Source organism: Sabethes cyaneus, chromosome 2 (assembly GCF_943734655.1).
Source record: "Sabethes cyaneus chromosome 2, idSabCyanKW18_F2, whole genome shotgun sequence".
Lineage (NCBI taxonomy): Eukaryota > Metazoa > Arthropoda > Insecta > Diptera > Culicidae > Sabethes > Sabethes cyaneus.
Window position 1 is genome coordinate 92,622,088 of NC_071354.1, and position 22,653 is coordinate 92,644,740.

At 39.6% G+C, this 22,653-nt stretch overlaps 1 protein-coding gene across 8 annotated transcripts in view; it reads right to left on the reverse strand.

The window, feature by feature from the left end:
- LOC128737961 (serine/threonine-protein kinase 10) overlaps nucleotides 1–22,653 on the reverse strand; it is a 79,429-nt gene that overhangs the window by 13,465 nt on the left and 43,311 nt on the right. For 7 of the 8 annotated variants that reach the window (XR_008412060.1, XR_008412059.1, XR_008412058.1 and 4 more), the window contains exons 4-15: nucleotides 15,883–16,081; nucleotides 15,485–15,795; nucleotides 15,273–15,416; nucleotides 13,193–13,268; nucleotides 11,630–13,117; nucleotides 10,356–11,557; nucleotides 10,045–10,290; nucleotides 9,830–9,984; nucleotides 9,604–9,772; nucleotides 9,432–9,538; nucleotides 9,228–9,360; nucleotides 6,577–8,070 (exon numbers count right to left, since the gene is read on the reverse strand). Coding sequence is in view for 1 of the 8 variants with exons in the window: in XM_053832750.1 (XP_053688725.1) it covers nucleotides 7,992–8,070; nucleotides 9,228–9,360; nucleotides 9,432–9,538; nucleotides 9,604–9,772; nucleotides 9,830–9,984; nucleotides 10,045–10,290; nucleotides 10,356–11,557; nucleotides 11,630–13,117; nucleotides 13,193–13,268; nucleotides 15,273–15,416; nucleotides 15,485–15,795; nucleotides 15,883–16,081 (4,309 nt within the window). In the remaining 7 variants the exon portion in view is untranslated. The remainder of the gene's footprint in view (nucleotides 1–6,576; nucleotides 8,071–9,227; nucleotides 9,361–9,431; nucleotides 9,539–9,603; nucleotides 9,773–9,829; nucleotides 9,985–10,044; nucleotides 10,291–10,355; nucleotides 11,558–11,629; nucleotides 13,118–13,192; nucleotides 13,269–15,272; nucleotides 15,417–15,484; nucleotides 15,796–15,882; nucleotides 16,082–22,653) is intronic. The other variant, XM_053832750.1, reaches the window with a different exon arrangement.

The window sequence follows — 22,653 nt, forward strand, 5'->3', positions numbered from 1 at the left end:
TTTCGTCAAATTTTTACCTGCCTCGATCATTTTTTCTAACTCCGCCGGCATATAACTGATCTCTGTAGTAACATGTCCGAACGAACCTGATACTACTGTGAACCAAAGCAGTTAGGACTCTCAGACTCGCGCTACTCATGAAATTTAGGGCAAATCTTAATAAAAACAAAACACAGGGCTCCGGCAGCTTTTCTCTGCTGGAAAATTTATATATATAAAAGTGAGCGTGAGTATGTTTGTTTGTATGTTTGTATGTGTGGGGGGCTCCGTAGCCGCAAAGTTATCGAGTCTGCTTTGACAAGCGAGTGGTCGTGGGTTCGAATCTTAGTAGAATCAAGCCATTCGATGTCGTGACTTTAGCATGGGTTTATTCTCAGGCCCCTCCATTTACCCTTCCTTCATGCTGAATTCTATATTTACCCTCTGACGCCTCTTGACAGTGCAAATGTCCCTCCTATAGTTAAGTGTACTGGTCAGAGGTACGACTGAGTCCTCGCCAGGGACGGCTATACTATGGGATAGTACTGGCAACGAGGAATATTCGGGTAAAGTAGATCAAGCTTTGAAGGAAGGGTAAACCCCAATACACACAAGCACGCATAAAACTTAATAAGCATATCGCTCATTCAATAGCGATAATAGCTAAAAGAAATGCAGCGCAGGTCATACAGCAAACTACCGGGCGATATTACAATAGATCAACTATACTGGTCGCAGTAATGAGTCCACACATGGAAAAAAATGTTTGTATGTTTGTATGTTCCACCATAACTCCAGAACGCCTTGACCGATCTCCACCAAACTTGGCACACATGTTTCTTGATGTAAGACAATCAGCACTGGGAAGTTGACAAAAAGGAGAGTTCAAACAGGGAGGGGGGCCCTTAACTCCGAAACGCCTTGACCGTTTTTCATCAAGCTTGGCACACATTCTCCTTGACATAAGAGAATCAGCACTGGGGGATCAACAAAAAGGGGGGGAGGTTCCCTAATAGGTGGGGGAGGGTCCCTAATAGGAGGGGAGGCCATAACTCAGAAACGGCTTGACCGTTCTTCATCAAATTTGGCACACATGTTCCTTGAAATAAGAGAATCAGCACTGGGTGGTCAACAAAAAGGGGGGTAGGTTCCGTAATAGGTGGGGTACGGTCCCTAATAGGAGGGAGGGTCCCTAATAGGGGGGAGGCCATAACTCCGAAACGGATTGACCGTTCTTCATCAAACCTGGCACACATGTTCCTTGACATAAGAGAATCAGCACTGAAGGGGTTGACAACAGGGGGAACGAAATGTTTAGACGGTTCTCCCATAAGAACAGGACAAAAGGAGGAGCTGATGACCGTAGGTTGCTGACGAGAAAGGGGGAGTAACGCCCACATGACTGTAACAATTTATCAGAAAAAATCAAAATACGAAACACTAAACTGCAATGCTCGCAGCTGTAGATTTGTCAAGTGTAATTATGCACCGAATCAAAATGACCTGTATAAAAAGTGTTCGATCATTAGAGCTAATTGTTGTTGGCCGACTCTGTTTGAGTCCCAGGGGCAATCATTCAAACAGCGTGAAGTTCATCTGAGAACACCATGTTTTTCCCTTGGTAAATTTTATGTGGCATGCTGCAGAGTGAACTCAGCCAATAATTCGTGCATACTAGCTCCTGGTGGTGATACTAAAGACATTGTTTACAAGTTTTGTCTCGAATTGAGATGAAAGGAATGACAGGTTTGTTGTATCCATGGAAGAAACACTGTTGCACCTTCTACTTTTTTTATTAGGATAGCATGTACACTAAACTAACCTTATATATAAAAATGGATTTCTGTCTGTCTGTCGGGATGTTCCTTATAGAATCGAAAACCACTGAACCAATCGGCGTGAAAATTTGCATGTAGAGGGCCAGGGAAGGTTCTTATGATGGTTAGAGAAACACCAATTTCTGCATAATTCGCGAACTAATCAAGCAAATGGAACAAAATTTGGAATGTGGGTGTTTTTGATCACAATATTTTTTTCTATGGTAAATTGAGACCCCTCCCCTCTTTAGAAGGGGTATTATGACTCCTCTCCCCTTTAAGAGGGGGGCTTCCATACAAATTTCCTCATAATTCGAGAACTAATCAATCAATTAGAACCATGGTGCAATGAGACCACTCCCGTCTTCAGGAGGTAAATTATGGCCCCTCCCCTCTATAAAAGGGGACGCCCCCATACAAATGTACAAATTTCCTAATACAGGTATACCTCCATAGTACGTACCCTCGTTAGTACGTACCCTCGTTAATACGTACCCTCCATAATACGTACATTTTGCCTCGATAGTACGTACATTTTCCAGCAATGATATTTTTTTTATTTTCTATATAAAGCAGAAATTTTTTTATGAATATTTATGAGTCAATACAAGCAAAAACGTATTCAATAATTCTAAATTTTTGAATAATATCAGTTATTTCTGTTATGTAAAAACCATTATTTTAAAATTAAAAACAATTCCCAAATTCCTAGTAAATTAATCAAATATACGTTCTAAATAACAGTTGTCTTAGCATTCTGATTTTGCAGATTTTTGCTCAGAAAATTAACCTTTTCTGCGATTCACAATCTTTCCAACTGCGATGGGGGGAACAGCAGGCAATGTTATATTCGTTTGCAACAATCCAAGCAACAATGTGAGTTTTATTGTACTCTTTTGGTGATTTTCATGACCAATTTTGGTCCCATAAAGCAGAGCCTTGGGCTTAAACATCTTTCTAAGACTTGACCTCTCTTTATCGGCAGACTTCGCAGCCGGCTGTTTCGGGGTTAGTGCAACAATCCTACTCTATCTAGCAGCACCGTCTAACCGAGACTCGAACATTTCAGCTTATATTGGCAACTATGTACCAAACCTTTACCTAGATTTGTTCGATTAAAATATGTAAATTTTCAATTTGAGAGAGAATTTTGCAAAAAACCCGTAGAATGCCCGTAGTTGCACTCCGTAATTAGTCGAACCTTCGCAAGTCGATTAGGCTTGAGAGTAGCATGACATACTCGTGCAATTTTTACTGATTCAATACTTTGAAAATTGACCAATAACGACACTGGCCACGACCAAAAGACTGTACTACATAGGAAAAGGAAAGAATATTAGTCCGATACTTGTTGTTGCTAGGGACCGCAGGTACCACTGCATCTCCACAAATATCACGGGATAGGATTTATGTTAGTAAGGTACAGATCAGGGTTCATCTTCCAACGAAACAACGCGTCAGCGATTACATTTCATCTCAACTTTTCGCGATCACCATTGTAAACAAATAGTCGTCTAGAAAACGTGTGCGACGTATTTGGGCCTGAATTCGTTTCCATGATATGAATATTATGCCTTGGATATTTATTTCCGCAAGCAAAACATAAACCAGTCCCGCGCGAAACCACTGTGTGGGCGAATAAATTTGCATCCGTCTTGTTAGACGAGGATGAGGTTTCTCGCAAATTCAAGATAAAGATATCGAAGTGGTCATCAAAATCACACGTTCTAATTCGTTTACAAACCGTTACATATAAAAATTTGCTGCTCTGCGACTTCGGCCTTTCACCTGAGTAAAATATTATTGTAAATTACAATGCAAACTACTATTCCAAAGTCCAAACTACTGGCTCGAATTTAAAACTGGGTAATTGTCACGGCTCCGAAAAAATTTTATTGTCAAAGATTTTGCAACGAACGAGACACGAAAGCAAGCGATGCTGATCCCTTGGAATAAAATATTCCGAATTTGAACACCTCAGCACTATTAACGAAAACTAAGAATAAAAATTTGCTTCAATAATCATTAGAATTAAGTTAGGAACATTGACCATTGCGAAACCATTTTAAATTGTTGGCAATTTTCATAAAGACGTAGATAATCACACATTGCTAACTGGTCACAATACCTGACAACAAAAACCAGGAACAGTGAAACCAATAAACCATTTCTTGAAGTAATTGGTCCCTAAGTTGATAAGCATTACCTCTTACCAACGCAAATATGTAGAGATAGGGTAACCAACGTATTTTGGACCCCCTCAGCAGCTGTACATAATTTGGACACTTACAGCAAAATCAAATGCAAGTGTCCAAATTATGTACAGCTGCTTAAGGGATCCAAAATAGGTTGGTTACCCTATAGCGCGCTACGCGCTCCCAAGATGATTATTTATTTTATTATATCTTAAAATTTGAAAATTTTAGACAATATTTAGCATAATAAAAATAATACTTTACATTAACAATTGTGATTCGATATTACGTACGTTTCGATAGTACGTACGCTAAACGATGCGCGGGTGTACGTCCTATCGAGGTATACCTGTAACTAGAGAACTAATCAAGCAAATGGAACCAAATGTGGGGCATGTGGGGGGTTTGGAGGCAGGAATTTTTTTATGATGGTTTTAGTCGCCTCCCCCTGTGGTAGGGTGATAAGGCCTTTCATACAAATAAAACCGAAATTTTTGCGTAACTTTAAAACTAATCGAACTCGAGACTCTTCCATAAAACATTAGTCAAAAACAAGATCACTAAAAACTATCAATTAGGTTTATTTATTTTCCTAGGTCTACTGACCTCTATTACTTTCTTTCAGTTGGGTTCGAACGAGCGACAGCGAGTAAGGAGAGAATGACCCCTGCGAAATGGTACTTTCCATGAAAACATTTTCCGTGAAATGGTACATCCCGCGTAAGATTTTTCGCGAAATGGTATTCCGCGAAACTCTATATTCCGCGTTATGGTCAACCAAGAAGTGGTGTTCCGCAAAACGGTATGCGGCGAAATGTTATATAATCATGGCGAATATTTTAATGCTATCCGTTTTATTTTATCAAACTGAGCAATGGGGGGAGTTGTTTTCTACTTTACTGTGAGGAAAATTTGTATATTGAACCACCCATGAACTCCTCAGAAACTTGCAAAACTCGAGATTGTGACAAAGGTCCTCCGAGATTCACGATTTATGAACAACACAGTTTAATTTGTGGCAATACGAAGTTTGTCGGGTCAGCTAGTAAATAAATAAAAAGCTGTGTTTAGAAAAGTACAATAACAAAACTATTCATTTCCTATGGGTGGGGTAACCATTGTTAAAAGCGGAAGGTGCAAATTAGAAAAATGGCTTTGTTTTTCTTTCTTTATAGGGTTTTATAGGGATTTCCGTAAAGAAAACAGGTGTGCAGGTAGCCAGGTAGACAAAAGAGGGGGTTTGACGAATGGGGAGGAACGTCCTAAAGAGAAACAAGCGTTGTATTTTTGCATTATAAGCATTTCGGTTACAATAACCGATGTACAAGTGGCTGTGGGACAAAGCCTCCCCGAGTAAGATCGGGCACTCAGCTAGTAATAAAATAAAGGGGGAGGAGATGCATATAGAGGAGGAGCAAGAATTGAACGACGCGCTAGCAGACGTAGCGTAGCAACCAGTAAACCTCGGACTGGTTAAGGAGACATAGACGACCAAAATGTGAGAAAATCATTTTTTTTTTTAATATTTCAGATGTTGATTCTGCAGTCTTTTCTGCTTATTTTGAAATTCTGGGCTAATTAGGGTTAAATGAGTTATTTGGCCATTCTCCTATATGAGTTTCTCTAGCGTGTGTGGAGTAAGAGCGTGGCCATCGCACTTTGCGAAAGCCACTGATTGCGTTCTGTGAAATTGGATAACAATATCACAGCGAAATGTTATTGAAAATAAGCCATATATTCTAAATTCAGTAGAAGTAGCCTATCGTTGAACGGATTGTTATCGACAATGAAAATTAAAGTTTATTCAACAAATCTCGGATAATTTTTCAAATAGACCTATGTGGCAATGAGAGATTCTCTTCGTAACACCTCTCTTCCGCTTTTTACGGCAATACTAATGCGGTTGCCGGAGTCACTAGCTAGCTAAATGTTTTGAAAATTGAAATGGCATTTTTTTGTGCGACAGGTGAACAAATGTTAAATGTAATACAACAATACCTCATTTCCTGTTAAAAAGTTCGGATTAGACTCGACTCCCCTGATGATTTGTGCTTTTATATGTGTTCGAATACAGGCAGGTATATGTTGAATATTTATGTTACCACCCTGGTTTAAACTACGGACAAATTTACACTTAAAACACTTTGAAAAATTAAAACATTACGATGATACTTTTCATTAAATCGTTAATGGATGTGATTTACGTATGCACAACATACTTTAATATATAAAATTCAACGTTTTAAACTGAAATTCTATAATCTACATTCACATCAAAATTCTAAAAAAAATCACTCGAAATAATTTTGAATTTCGTTGAGAATGTTTGTCAATTCAAAGAGCCTACACATGCCAAAAACTAATGAATAATCCTTTTGCCATGTATGATTAGGAAAATTAAGTACAAGAAACAAATATAGTGATATGGTGACAACGCACTGCTGATGTATCCTATAGTATGTACAACAAAATGTGACGATCAGTTTGACAAAATGACAAAAAAAAAACAAGTTTAAATCACAACACTAACGGCACATTAAACACATCGTACGAAGTGAGGGAAACAATACATTATATCAACAAACCTTGTTTCTGCTACGCCGAACAGGTCGAGCTGAGTAGCATTCACTTCGCTCAGTCAAACTCGTTTCGTTTTTATTCGCCTCAATGAATTAGTATCGACACGCGTTCTTCCGTACAATAAGCTTTATCGGTGATGAAAGTTCGGTAATTATCATCCCAGGTGCACTAGAGCTTTTCGGAGTAATAATAAGCGATGGGTATCCTTCTGCCAATGGTTAGTAGAGCTCGCAGGTTTGTTAATTCGGAGTGTTAGATGAAGGATTAGGAAAAACAGTTACTGTAATACTAGCATTAGTATTGCCTCATAATACTATTTAGTAGTTGTACCACCAATAGAACACCAATGCAAAATGTGCGGATATCCTAGTGCTTGATTGACTTGATTTAGTGCTTGGATTCGTTAAAATAATTTAACTAAGGAAAGATCATCGGGCGTATACACAGGTTCAGTGCCAGGGCAGTTGCGAGGGGAAAACTATTAAATGTACAATTATTTTACTATTAAGTTGAACTTTTTCATGACTAGCTAACACTAAAACTAAGTTTACAGTTAATACATCGCATTTCTAAGCAGATGAGCCTTTTCCTCTTATGTCGCTAGAAGGGGACAAAAGAACGGGTGTAGAAGGGGACAATTTTAACCTAGAACTTGACTTGTTGTCAGTATTGGTTTTCCCATCCCCGTTTTGATATTGTTCGGTCGTTGGCAATGGGATTCCACCTCGGGCTGAAGTGAATGTTGTAAGCTTATTAATACTAACATCTGAGGGATAGTTAGTTGCACCAAGACGACTGTTACCCCAACCCGAAGAATTTCGTGGCATAGTCCCTCCTACAGGCTGGTTCATTAGACTTGACCTATTGGTGATTCCTTCAAAAATACTGTTCGGTTTTTTGATCGCATTGACACGGATGGGAACAATGCGGTTATTTGGTTCTGAACTTTGACGGTAATGGCTTTGAAGAGGGGGCATACTTGGAGCGTGACGGTTACGATTACCGTAGTAATCCTGCTTCATGCAGTCATTTTTAACTGGAAGTTTGGTACGCCTGCCTGACAATAAATCTTCAGATTTCCTACGCAAATGAACCCCGTCGTCAGTGAAGATATATTTAATAGCCGATTGGTTTTCAGCAGGACCGGCACGACGTGGGCCCATATTTTCGTGCTCATTCTCTTCAAGAACCGAATCATACGAAGAAGCCAAGGACAGTTTGTGTCCAGAGTTGGGAGTGTTGGGCATGGATCTGCTTAAATCTGGTACTGAACTGTGTATACTATTGCGACCATCCTGCACCGGTAAAGTAAGGAAAGTACGGGAGCGGGAAATGCTTAACAAACCACCGTGCAGCCTTAAGGAGCGAGTATTAAGCGAATTGGTTCGGTTCCGAATTTCCGGAGGAACAACGAATTCACCGTCGAAATCACGTCGATCTACCGGACCCCATTTCTGCTCGTACTCATCTACCATCCACTCGAGCTCTTTCTGCACAACCTGTTGTTGTGGGATACCGACCACGATGATTATATATTTCCAACAGAGGAGAACGCATTGAAACGAGTAAAATGTTATGGCAAAAAATGCAGTTAGTAAACAATATATACAATATTTGGTTATTCTATAAAATATAAGCCAATTAGTTCGTTCTTTATCGCATGCTTTTTTGGTATTAGATATCGATTTTGTTATTCGGTTTATTACAAATGAAATGTTTTTGTCAACGTGTATATTTGTTTTCATTTATATAAAGGTTATTTAATTCGAAAATCGTGCTTATTTTTTATCTAAATAGAATTTTGGGTTTGGGTTGTTCGAATACGATTAATAATTCTGCTTAGAATTTGAATCGTTTTTTAAACAAACACTGAGGTCCAAAATGATTTCCTCAAAATTTTGTCCCTTTTCAATCCCAATATCAATTTAAGAATTTACGTGGTCTTTCCGTTCTAAAACAAAATCTAATGAACAAGATTCCTCCAATGAACTTAGTTGAGAGCGTTTTAGACCACTCATAACATGGAGGCCCCTGTCGCCCTTTTAAGAATTTACGTCTTTGAAATTAATTTTTAGTAGACGAAAGTTGTGTTGCTTCATTGACATGTTTCTCAATTCCAAGGTGAAAGATAAATTCTTTTAGTAAACGTCAGATCAATTGTATGAGAAATACAAACGTGTTTATGAATAAAAAAAAATAAGCACGATTTTTATGTTTAAAATCAACCGCATTTTGCTCGCGATCATGGTTCGTGTAAACTGATCGAATATGTGGTTAAAACCATATTTTACAGTAGAAAGAAATGGTGCATATTTTTCAACTTTTGTGAAAATGCACTAAAAACAAAAACGTTTATAAATTTGAAACTAAAAATTAAACCAAATTTCTTACTGCCGTAAAAGATGGATTGCTATCATTATAAATGAAAACGTCATTGGTTAGAAAAAAAATGATATGGTTTAGCCAGACTAACAATCCGATATCTACTTCCATAACTCAGTCATACTACAGTATCGGCTGATTCTTTTTACCGACTTGCGTACTAAAAAGCACAATGTAATAAAACAAGTAACCAAAAATTACAAATACCGAAAATCTACACGCTTGTCCAATTTTAATTTATTGAAAAACTAGCAGACAATGTTTCGACATTTACCTGCTTCCTAGGAAGTAACTGTGACTTCCACTCGCGTAGCTCCTTCTGCAGTGCTTCATCACATTCGCGCAACTTGGCGGTTTCATGCTCCAACAGTTGCTTCCGCTTCTCGTTTTGCAGTTGTTCGAGTTCCCTGGTTGGGCAAAATACAAACGTCGTAAAATTATAAGTCATTTTCTTGTAGGTACCTAACAAGCATTTTACCTTATAGAACCATCTGAGGTAGCTCGCAGTTCTTCTAGCTGCTTACTATGTTTGGTTTCAAACCGAATCTGCTCTTGAGTGTAGCGTTTCTTCTCTTGCTCTTGGAACTGTAAAACAGATTAGAATAGGTATAAGGACATTGACTTGTCGATTGGCGATAATTGAAATGTACCTTCTTCAACTTTTCACGCTCCAGTTCTGGATCCGTGGTCATCGATATCCGCAACGATTCACGGAACATCATATCACGAGCTTTGCGTTCGGCACGAATTCGTTTCGGCAGAGCCCGCCTCTCTATGGTTTGTCTTTTCAACAATTCTTCCTCCTTTCGGGATATCATCCTGTATTGCAAAGTGTATTAGTATGTAATTAGACGATTATTCTATTAATAATATTACCTCTTAATCTGATCCAACTCCTTTTCGTGACGAATAATCATCTGATGCCGCTGCATAAAGCATAGATCTTTGACGTGACGTTTTGCCAGTTGATGCTTATCGTGAATGTGTTTTTCCTCCAACTCCCAGAGCATAGCCTCTCGGGTTCTCATTGCCTGTTTAAAAACATAGAATTGTCACTTTGTTGAAAGCATTTGAAAATTCTACAAACTAACCGTTTGTTTCTGCTGTAGGTAACCTTTGTCGGCGGCAGACAACTTTTCGCGATAAATTTCGCTAATTCGTCGCAAAGCAAGCTCGTGATTTTCCGACAGAGTAGCCAGAAAGTTCTTCTCACGCTCTTCATGTTCGAGCTCCATAGCGGTTTTCCGTTTGCGAAATTCGTCTTTTCGTTTCTCCTTTGGCAGCAGATCTACCTCCTGTTTCAACAGTCGTATTTCCTGCTTGAGACTATCGCGGAACTGTTTAGAGTAAAAAAAAATTAAAATTAGCAAAAGGATTTAGATGGCTTATCTTGGCTACTAACCAGTTTCAAATCACGTTCTTGCTCAGCACGGATTTTCTTCGATGTATTTCTAAGCTCAGTCTCTTGTTGCTGTTCATACTTCTCCACGGTTTGCCGGTGCTGTCGCGCCAGCACATCCATATCTGCCTCGAAGGTTCGCTCCAGCTGCAATCGTTCCTGCTCGAATTTCTTCTCCTGTTGTTCTTTGGCAACCGCTTCCTTCTGCTGAAGCTCATAGAACTGCTTTTTCTCTTGCTTCTGTAGCATCTTAAGTTCACGTAGCTCCTGCTTGCGAAACAGGTGATCGTCGTACAATTTGTTGCTATCTTCATCACTGTAGATCACCTTACTGGTGGTAGTTGTTACTTGTACACCATCAATTTCAAACTTTCGCGTTCGCTTGCGTGTTTTCTTCTTCAAGTTTTGCAGATGAATTTCTTCCTTGCTGAAGTTGCGCTGTTGGCTAGGTTTTGTTCTCGTGTTGCTAATAATAGGTGGGACCTTGTCCTCTTCAATTTCGACTACTGGGGGTTTCCGACGAAGCTGTACCTCTTCATCGACCGATTGCTCGCGGCTATCGTGACTAGTTGTAGTGGCTATACTTTCAGCATCGCTGCGATCCAACTGTTTGCTGCCAGCAACGTGTTGCTGCGTTGGCTGCTGCTGAGGATGATGCAATGGTGTACTGGCTGATCGTACCGAACCACCACCATCCATCGATCCAACACTGCTATCAGGCGAAATCCTTTGCTTCTCAACAATCTTTCGTTTATTCACTATGATACTGACATCCTCCCGACTATGATTGAAGTCTCCGTTCAACTTACTGCTAGAACCGCTTCGTAGCGGCGATGAAATCGACGAACCCGAAGGAGACCGCTGAGTAAAACCACCGGCAGCTGTGACTGTACTACCTGTACTCACACTACTTGTACTGGTCGTTCCAGCCATAGGTTGGTTCATAATGACATCAACAACCTTTATGTCATCGCTGGATTCACTGGGACCACAGCTGACATTCGACAGGTCGCTGATGGAATCGTGATGATGGTTCAACAGGTGCTGTTGCTGCTGCTGATGCAAGTGATGATGACTGGTGCTACTGCTACTGTTAATTAGGTGCGCATGGTGCGAGGAATCCTTGACTTTAATCTCCTCTTCCCCAACGGTGACCACCGAAACATGACTAGTGTCCAGATGTTTGCTGTTGCTGTGATTATTACCTGTGGTTAAATGTTTAAAGTTATTGATTAGAGTTTGGTAGACAGTGGTCTCTAACCCACGCATAAACTCACCTACAAACAGTTCATCGTTGATGAAATCATCCTGCTCTTGCTGCTCACTTTGCTCTTCACCAATGAAGCTTGGACTGACGATCAACACTTCACTTTCGTCCAGCTTACGAGCAATTTGGCCAATCGTGGACTGTTGTTGTTGCTGCTGCTGTTGTTGTTGATGTAGCAGTTGTTGCTGCTTTTTGTATTTAGGCGAAAGGTTTTCCAAACTGTCCAACGATTGGAAGTCGTCATCCGTAGATGATTCATTAACGTGAGTTTTGTTCAGCTCATTGGAGACGATTACAACCTCATCACTGCCCTTTGGCGATATGACACGCGATCTTCGCTGAGAAGATCCAAAGGATTTCGTCGATGAAGCAGACGACGAAGAACCAGATGGAACGACGGAATTATCAATTATCACCGGCGGGTGGCTAGTTACAACGGTGACTTGGCTGACGTTGGTGGCAAGACTGTTGGATGGATCTGCAAGTACGGTGTCGTTGTTGATCGTTATCAACGAGGTATTGTTAGCGCTGATTTGTTTGCTGTTCGGAGTCGATGTTACCCGAATTTCATCCTCGGGCAACAATGGTGGTGGAATCTGATGGTAAGGGAAATGCTGTGATTCATCATCGAACGAAGGTGTGGGTTTTGGAATGGCAACAGTTGTATTAACGGGTTGTGCTTCTTTGGAATAAGGCGATTCAGTTCTTGCTTCCAGCATATCACCAGAAAGTTCTTCTGGTGTAAGTTTTCTACTAACAGGGCTTTTCACCCAGACAGTCGGGTCTTCGAGCGGTTGTGGTGAAGGGGAAGAACTTTCTTTCGAAGAATGCTTAGGTGGAGAAGGAGCATGATCCTTCTTCGGTGACCTGATTAGCTCGTCACTGCTAGCTGAACGTTCGACTTGAACTGGGGATGCTGGTAGGTCTGAGAAAGTCGCTGCATCATCAGGGCGATCAACGCCTCTGGTAACGGGAGTATGTGAGGTCTCCGCTGGAACAGCCGGGACAGTTGCTTGAGCCGTTACACTCGATGATGCCGTTTTGCTACTAGATGACACCGGAATTTGCGGGGGTGGTGGGGCCGGCCCTTTTTCCTTTTTGATGATGCCTTTCTTCTCAACTTCAATGTTGCTACTACTGCTGCTGCTGTGGCCACTTGTATTGGCAGTATTTTCACTCGGCTCTACCTCCTCTTTGGGAGATCGTTGTGCGATGTTAGGTAACACTGGAGCAGGAACCAAACCCGATGACTTGTTAGCATCACTTTGTACATTACTATCATTAGTAGCAACTGTAGAAGCCGCTGTAACGGACGCTGCTGCTGGTGTCGATCTGGGCGCTGAACTGGAAGCAGCTGATGGCGTGGACACTGGCAAAGAAGGCGTAGCTGTAGCTGCTGATGCGGCCGGCTTTGCTTTGCCATCGTCTTCAACAGGAACAGGTGTGGATTCTTTCGAATCCCTGGATGATTTCGATAAGGATGTGGGAGTATCTGGAACTTGATAGGAAAAAAAACACACACACATACATTGCAGTTGGCTAATTTTCAACAAACGTCTATTGTAAAACTCACGTTTGTAAGTTTCTTGACTTTGCAACGATGATGAATCATCGTCCAAGTCGAGCGGGAGCGCAGAACTGCGGGGTTCCTGTTTTGGATAATAGAGTAGGAAAATTAAAAAATAATTAGATTTTAGTACAACAAAATATATTTAAAACTGAGGAGCAAACTGATGCATGATGACAAAGTGGTGATACTCAAATTGATCTTCAATGAAGTTAACGTTACTTTGAAATAAATGAATGCGAAAAGCAAATTTTGCGTAAAAATTTAGAACAGGAAATATAAAAAACTTTATCACAATAAGTATTTAATTGGATGATGAGTTTTACCACGTTGTATGTAATCATCTTATACTAGATATTTTTAATTATTACAACTAAAACTGGATTCCAAACTGTTCACGGTACATAACACGTTTGTAATCGATTGTATAACAATTACTCATAAATAATTACCAGAAACCAGCCTCCCAGAAAGACATTATCCCGAATGTACAATTTGCCTGAAAGATATTTCCCTGAAGCAGCCTTAAGCCTTCCAAAGAAAAATAAAAACGGAAATTTCTCTGGTGCAAGAGTTTGTAAAAAAAAAGATGTTCGGAATGGATACCAAGTAGTAGACATTTTCAATCAGTAAAGGTACTAAAGAACAATACAACGCATTCAGGCAGTGAGGATGCGCGACCTCATCCATTTGACAATTAAAACGACTGGACTGCCGATGTGATGAAAAGTCATTACCATAAATTTCGATATGATAACAAACCAATTATTTTGGCATCAATCAACAACCACATCCGGCCTCCGAAGCCGGTAGCATCAATTAGCTTGCACCCAACTCTAAACAGCGAAGTAATATCTTGAAAAATAGCATAAACAGAAAAAGTTCCCATGTTGCTGCCTTGAGAAAGACACGAGAAGTTGGTAAACAGCGGAGACCCAACAAACATTTTTGCAGGATAATTAGTTATTAAACAATTGTTTCCTGGATATTGTAATACTGAATACTGTTAAATACTGCTACTTCTCAAACAAAATAGTTGTTAGGGAGCAGCGGGACTCAAAATGCACACGCAGAACTCTGCCAGATAAGCATAAAATGAGTTATTCCACAAAATTTTGAGATGCGCCGAGTCGCATTTTGTTCCATGAGGTAATACACGTATTATTCATAAGGTTCGTGTTTACGGATCGACCAGGCATAAAGTGATACATTCGGGAAATCGGTACATCTGAGGAAATGTTTAACCAGTTATCAGGTAAAACCAATACTTGTATTGTGAAATTCGCTTGAAATCCAATAGACTAGAATGACTTACAGAAAACGTCTCAAAATTGAGCTCTTTTTTTATTTAACATACTTTAAAATTAGAATTGATAAAAAGTCAAACGTTTGGCGAGAAAAGAGCTCAACTTTACTGAAGTTATCATAGCCATTTTTATAAACATACTTGAATAAAACAAATCGAACACAACTCATGAAATGTACATAACTATTGAGTGTGATGCCATGGCAAATAATACTTCAAAACAAATGACAAGGATATCTATAAACTATTGAACAATTGCCAGACTAGAAGTTTACACACTAGATGCACATTCATTCTACGGGAAATAAACTGAGTAACAGAGTAATTTCAAAAACAATGTGAGAATATGATTGTCAGTCATAGTAAGAAATGGATGATAGAAATATTTACAATACATCAGAGGCGGACAACGTGTTTCCCAAGTTTATGAGATTTTGTTTCATCGTTAAGTACCAATCAGTTGATAGTTAGTTTCAGCACATTCACGAGCGGCTAACAATCAATTTTGAATAAAGACAATCAACAGCGCAGGCTTGAGTTACCTCCGCCATCGATAATGATATATGTCTCTTGGTTTCAAACACTCTAGTCTGACAAACTTACCAACCCTCTGATAAAGCGATCTACGCTTCGCCTGTCTCTTTGCTTTCTAAATATTATATTTGATATTGTAAGCAGCAGCGTGTAATTTGAAAAGAGACAGCAGATCAATTTGTATTGTACGGATTGCGTATATATATCAGATAAGCAATATAATATAGAATACATTTCGACAATTACCTCAGCTTCTTCATCGACCAACTCTTCTTCAACAACATCTGCTTTATACTCCAGCAACAAGTCTTTTATCGGTTTCGGATCCAAATCACCGCAAATAAACGCTAAACCCATCAGTATGTCGGTTGCAGGCCGCTGTTGAGGATCCTAAAAGGTTTAACATTTTTTCAATCTCCTTACAATGCACATCATACAACATGACAAAATGTACTCACTTTGACCAGAGCCTTTGCCAAAAATTCGTTGAAACTTTTGGACCACTTAGAAGGCTGGTCTAGTTTTGGTGGATCACTTTTCTGGATTTTGAGCAGCACACGCATCGGTGACATTTCGCTATTCGGTGGTTCCATTTGAGCAAATTCAATTAACGTAATACCAAGTGACCAAATGTCAACCTTAAAATCGTACGGATTGTCACGAAACGTTTCACACAGCACTAGCTCCGGGGCCATCCAATACGGCGTTCCGATAAAGGTATCGTGTTTCTGCATTGTGTGCTTGTTTTTCGCAGAAACACCAAAATCCGCTACAGAAAAACCGGAAATGTGTGAAAAACAGTTCATGCCTTATATTTTATGTCGTTAAAGTGGGGCCCTTTAACGTTGACACTTACCCAACTTGACTCCGCCGTCCATGGTTAGCAGCACGTTACCGGCTTTCAAATCACGATGTATCACCTTGTTTTTATGTAGGTGATGCAAGCCGGCACACATGTGCTTGCAGACGTAGGCAATTTGAGGTTCAGTCAAAGGTTTCTCCAGTTCCACCATAATACTATCTAAGGCACCGCCATCACAATACTCGATAAGCATCTAGGGAAAAATAAAATAATAGAGATATAGAATTGCCACTACTGTTTGATAAAAACATTCACATTTGAAGTGTTAAATCGCAAAGTTTGTAATTACTATTGCTTCAAAATAAAACTATGGTAAGACAATTTCTAATAACAACTGTGACGTAAACACGTTCCAGCTTAAAGTAAACTGAAATGTTTTTTATAAAACATCAAAAATATGGTTAAGAATTAAATCAGTTTTGAAGATTAGTAGCATGATCTACCGACAAAAAAAACTGTCCCAATTACGAAACAAACTGCAGAGTTAACTAGTCGTACCTGATTTACAAAACAACTTTTTCACATGTTGAACATTCTGAGCACGCATTACCTTTCAAGGTCACGTTAATTTTACAGTGCTAACGTAATGCGATCTATTTACACGAAGTTCAGTAGAGTAATTCATGTTAAAAACGCTGCTTAATTCAAATATAAGCAAAAAATTTTGACTTTGGATTATAATGCCGAATTCTCAAAAAATTTCAGTTCATGATATGATAGATAAGAGTATGATCGCATTGACTGAAAACGATATTGATTCAGACTTTATCTGCTACAATCATATGAGCCCCGTATGATTGTAGCAGATAAAGTCTGAACGGATTTCTTCCTCGCTCTACACTTTGGTAGCAATTGCTGCTTGTGCCTGTAACTAACGCACGACATTAATATTAATGTGAGGTCAGTCAAACGGACGTTAAGTAGACAGTCAAGAGAGCATATTATGACAAATTGGCTGAGGAAAGGAGTAAGATTAGTGAAAGTCGACATTTTTCTTGCAAGTTGAATTAAATGAACAAAAAGCTTACCGGCTTGTTTTTCCGAAATAGCCTTACCGGCGCTATTAATCTCGCTTGAAAGGCACAATCATAGTATATTGTAGTACTGTAACTGTAATTGTCTAATTTATCCCAATGGAAAATTCCATAAAACGAATGTTTTGTCTAAAAGTCACGATCGCAATTCTATCTTCTTATGAAACTAGCATTTCAAGTTAGAATGATGAAAATAGTTATGACATAAATGTCAAAAGAGGAAAGCCTAGCCTAGATACTATATTGCGTTTTCGGAATATTTTTTTCTACAAGCTTTTTGACCAGCTGTTAGAGTACAGGACAATTGTGGAGGGCTAATGCTACGATTATATTGACTCTTACAATTGCTCCTAGTCAACACGTAAACAATTAGGTCAGTGCCATACCTCAAAGCAAACTAGGAGGCAAACGGAGTGAAGCGGCCAAAAACGAAAAAGCAAAAATTGGATAGTTTTTATTTTAAAAATTTAAATCAAGCTTCTATACTTATAGAAATGAATTTCTGTCTGTCTGTCTGTCCGTATGTTCCTTATAGACTCGGAAACTACTGAACCGATCGGCGTGAAAATTTGCAGGCAGGGGTTTTTGGGGCCGGTGAAGGTTCTTATGATAGTTAGAGACCCCTCCCCCCACTAAGAGGGGGCTCCCATGCAAATGAAACACAAATTTCTGCGTAGCTCGAGAACTAATCTAACAAATGGAATCAAATTTGGCACGAGGGGGTTTTTGGATGCAAGATTTTTTTCTATGGTGAATTAGAACTCCTCCCCTTTAGGAGGGGGAGCTCCCATATAACTGAAAAACAAATTTCCTCATAACTCGAGAACTAATTAAGCAAATGGAATCAAATTTGGCATGTGGAGGTTTTTGGAGGCAGGCGAGACCGAAATAGGTATTTATCAATATAACATAGTAGTAGAATTAAAGGATATAAATAACTTGTTTTTCTTCTTTTTTATCGTTTCAGGTGTTCTACTAAGACGCTCAAATAAACATTAGTGAATTTGGCAGGAGTTTTTCTATAGACGGATTTTACGCCAACTCCAGACACGCCATGCCAGAGGTTGGCATGACCCTCTCAGAATTTAATGAAACTTTGTGTGTGTAGAGTTCATGTAAATAAACAACTCTGCATACTTAGTTTTTCCAAATTGATCTAGACTCAGTTTTGGAAAGGCTTTATTTTTTCTCTTTTTTTTAATTAAAAAATATAACTCGAAAACTATGAGACCTACAAAAAATAAAATATGAATGACCTTTAGAAAATCTTCGGAATTTTTTAATTTTCATAAAAAATACTAAAAAAAATTAAAATTGATTTCTACATTGTGAAATGGGCATATTGAAGGGAAAGTTTTTTTTCCTTTTTTTCGGGTTATCCAACTGGTCGCTTAATAGCGTATAAATTTCTGCGCTGGGCCCTTTTGTGATGTCAACAAAGTATCAGGGAGACCTCAAACATCAGTTCTACCTGACGAGACAGGCAATGTTGCCCACTAAAACACAGGCAGAGCCCCAAGCATAGCCATCACGCCTATGCCCGCAGGCGGAGGCGTTCCGGCCCTGCGTGGACTCCACGAACTGACTCTAAGATCTCTCTGCCAAAGGCCGGAATGTCATATTTTAAGTATAATGATGATGATGAGAAGAAAAATGATAGATCGAATTTGTAAATGTGCTTTGGACTTTTTCTACTACTTGAGTTGCAAAATGTAAGATGTAGTAAAGAAATGGAGGATTCGTAAGCCCCGCCTGACACCGGTCCTCAACCGCGCGCCCGCCATCAATTTTCCAACACTAGCAACCACAAATGATCTAATAGGAAAGACAAATTTCGGAGCATTAGTGGTTAACAACTTATCAGGGCAAATTCAATCTTTCATCGCCCTAGCAGTCCCAAGATACAAAGTTATTTGAGCGCAGCACAAGCTGGACGTTCGCGGTAGTCGACAGAAGCTTTAAAGTACAGAGACGCACCCGCCTTCCAACCCTCGAGACCAGAGCTAGTGCAGTAAAGCAGTGGCTTAAACGTCTCTCTAAGATCCGACCCCTCCCCATCTACAGACCCCGCGGCTATAAGAGCACAGGACAGCCACGGGGCCAGTGCAAAAATCCTACTGACTCTATCTAGCAGCATCGCCCAGCCCAGACTCGAACACACGATACGAATTGACCTAATTTTCTCATCTACTGCCTAAGCACTTCTAATATTACCCGTAATCATTATAGTGGTCCTTTGGCATGCAATCGTATCTGGTATTCTGCTTACATCCCCTTACTAACCCTAAGCCTCTGACCGACTCAATCAATCCGACTTTTTCGGAGATATTTGTGACAGCTGTGATAAATAAGGATGAGTCTGAGAAACATTCATATATTAATTATCAGAGATCCCCATACTGGCCTTATTCTTAAACGGAATAAAAGCACTTTCTGAACAACGCAACCATCAAATTTGGTAAATTTTTAGCCCGAGTCCCACTTGAAATCACAAAAGTATTTTGACATATACCCACATTCAGAAGTAAACGTGACCGCTGTTTATTTACTGATTAGTTAAAAAGTCGTACACCACGACAAGGTTCAGTTTTATCGTAGGGCATATTGAAGGGAAAGTTTTTCTAACAAAAACTTTTTTAAGTCCTTTCCGGAAAAAAGGTATTTAAGTATTTTCGAAAATTATAGCTGCGTTAGTGTGAGATTAGATTAGATTAGATTAGATTAAGTACACTGAAGTCGCTTTTTACGCGGTTTTTTACGCGGTTTTCGGAATTTACGCGGTTTTTTTACGCGGTTTTGATTTAGGCGGGACGTATCCTGCCCGTAAAAAGCGACTTGAGTGTATTTTCGAAAATTATAGCACCTACAAAAAATTATCTATGAGTGACTTTTAGAAAAAATTTCATAAAAAATACTAAAAAAACAAAAATCATTTATACACTAAAAAAACATTTTAAAAACTAAAATTCGATTTTTCAAGAAAGGCCGTCTCAGAAATTGATAATTTTTTTTGAAGATAGATAATTATATGGGCTACAGTTTTAACTTTTTTCTCAGTGTTGAAATAAATTTTTAATTCTTTCAGTATTTTTTATGAAAATTCAAAAGATTTTCTAAAAGTCACCCATAGAGCATTTCTTTGTGGGTCCTATAATTTTTGCGTTATATTTTTACCTTTGTTATACTATATAACAAAGGTTTAGAAATTGGTCGAAAAACACGAAATTGATCCGAGGCCCATAGGGCCGAATCACATATACCAATCGATAGAGCTCGACGAACTGAGCAACTGTGTGTGTGTATGTGTGTATGTGTGTGTGCAGCTCATTTTCTATCGCCTGTTTCTCGAAGATGGCTGAACCGATTTGATCGCTTTTACTTTTGTTTGAAAGGTATTATTATCTAGTATATCACTATTGAATTGCTTTGCGGTTCGACGTTTCGTTTAAAAGTTATAAGCAAAAATGTGAAAACTACGTGACACGCGTTTCTCCTGAACTACGCAACCAATTTTAACGATCTTAGTACCAAACGAAAGCTCTTGCTGTTACTAAACTTTTTACCAAGTTTTATTGAAAACGGACAAGCAGTTTAAAAGTTAGCCTTAAAAAACCATTTTTGATAAGGTTCAAATGATCGCCTGCTTCTCCAGGGTGTCGACTCAAATCCAAAAATAAAATTCCCTGACTTTCCCTGATTTTCCCTGATGCTTCAAATATTTTTCCCTGACCCTCAAAACTCGAATGTCAAGCTTATTTGGGCGATTTATGGCTTAAGTTTTTAACCCTTTAGCATGACTTATGCAAGCTGCTGAAAACTAAAGCTAGATTTCTTCATGATTTAAGAACACATATCAAAGATTCTTAACCTATTTCTTACCAGCGTTTCGAAAACGCCCTCTTATATCGAGTCTAGGGACAGTTATGTTTGAGGTATCAACTTGAATCCAAAGAAACAAAGATTGAGAAATAATCTAATCTACCTGTTTTTGCACAAAGCTTAGATGTTACGTACAACAAAATTACAGCCGTGTAAACATAACAAATCTTGCTAATTTTCAGTCAGCACAAACTAGTAACTTTGCCGCTGGAAGGTGGACACATGTCTGCGGGTTTTCAGTTAAACTAAAACAAAACTTTCCTGGAAGTTTCAGCTTGTTATCTTTGCTGCAAAAAGTATGGGGTTAAGGAGATGATTCCTTAAAGATTTTTGGTACAAAAATGTGCGTTTTGCTGGCTTCGAGGTACGGCAAAACTTTAGCTAGATATATTGTTAAAAAATGTCCAAATGGCAAATATTTTAACCCTCAATGATGGACAGTATGCGAAGTTAAGACTATAAGACTAAAGCTGTGTGTCATGATTTCGGATTGCAACTATCGAGGCTTGAGAGCAACAATGACTCGAAGGTAGTTCGGTGGCCGGCCGTTCGGTCCGATGACCGTATATGGGTGTTGAAAATTAAGGCAAATACTTCAACTACAGCTTAATCAACGTATAGTCACAATCATAAATTCGATGATACTAGGAAGGAATTGAATCGCCCAGTTAGCTTCGAGGTACGATGCTGATCTAACAAGCCAGTTGTGTTCGAATCTCGGCTAGCCGGTTTTTGTTAAATAGAATCAGTAGGATGGTTGCACTGACCCCGTAATTTTCCTGTACTCTAACAGCCGGCTGCGAAGTCTGTCGATAAAGAAGGATAATGTCTAGTGACGGTTAATGCTCAAGACTGCGCACGACTTGAAAATTCAAGACTCTAGCTCCCAGATCGATCCTGTTTAACGGTCAATACTTTTTGGAAGTCACAATATACAGTCTTTTCTTAGCGACTTTGACCACTATCTCGTCTTAAGATCCACGCAGATCCACTCCACGTTGCAGTGGAGTACACCAGAAAGCTTGATCAACGAATCGCAGAACAGCATGACGAAAGGGAATAAGACGTAAGTAGGCTGTGGAGGATCCGCCATGGCGCCAACAACTACGAGGGAAGTGATAGGCACGACGTGGGGAAGACAATCACCCTTATTCTGCGAGTCACGTGACTCAATAATTGTCACTCGCCGTGACTCGGCGAGTCGAATTGAGTGCTGTCACCTAGGTGACAACCGTGTCACCTAGGTAACAACCCCGTGCCACCTAAGTGATAAACCGTGTAACCTAGGTGACAAAGCGAGTCACCTAGATGACAAAGTGAGTCATCTAGGTGACAAAGTGAGTCACCTAGGTGACAAAGTGAGTCACCTAGGTGACAAAGTGAGTCGCCTAGGTGACAATTGTCACCTCATTCGCGATGACTCCAAATTAGTTACGTCACTCGCCTCGCAGAACAAGGGTGAGTGTAATAGCTTGTTTGATGTCGAATGCCAGGAAATGACAGATGAGAAGAACCAGGCCAAGAGTCGCATGCTCACTTCGGATCACGTCAGAACAGAGAAACATGTAAGCTTTCTGCGTAGTACGTAACCAGCTGAACCAGTCCCAAAGGTTGCCAACTCGCATAAACGCAAATTCTACAGAACGTTAATGCTCCCGGTAACCCTTAACGGACATGAATCATGGACACTGAAGGAAGATGATCAATGCTTGGGGCTTCTGAGTGTAAAATTCTGCAATTGGTGAAAACGCTGTGGATCGCGTGTAAATAACAGTCTGTATCCCGGTTTGTGCTCTTGATATCTGCACCGTGAAGTGCTTGAGGCCTGCCATTGCCGATTTCTAGCACTACA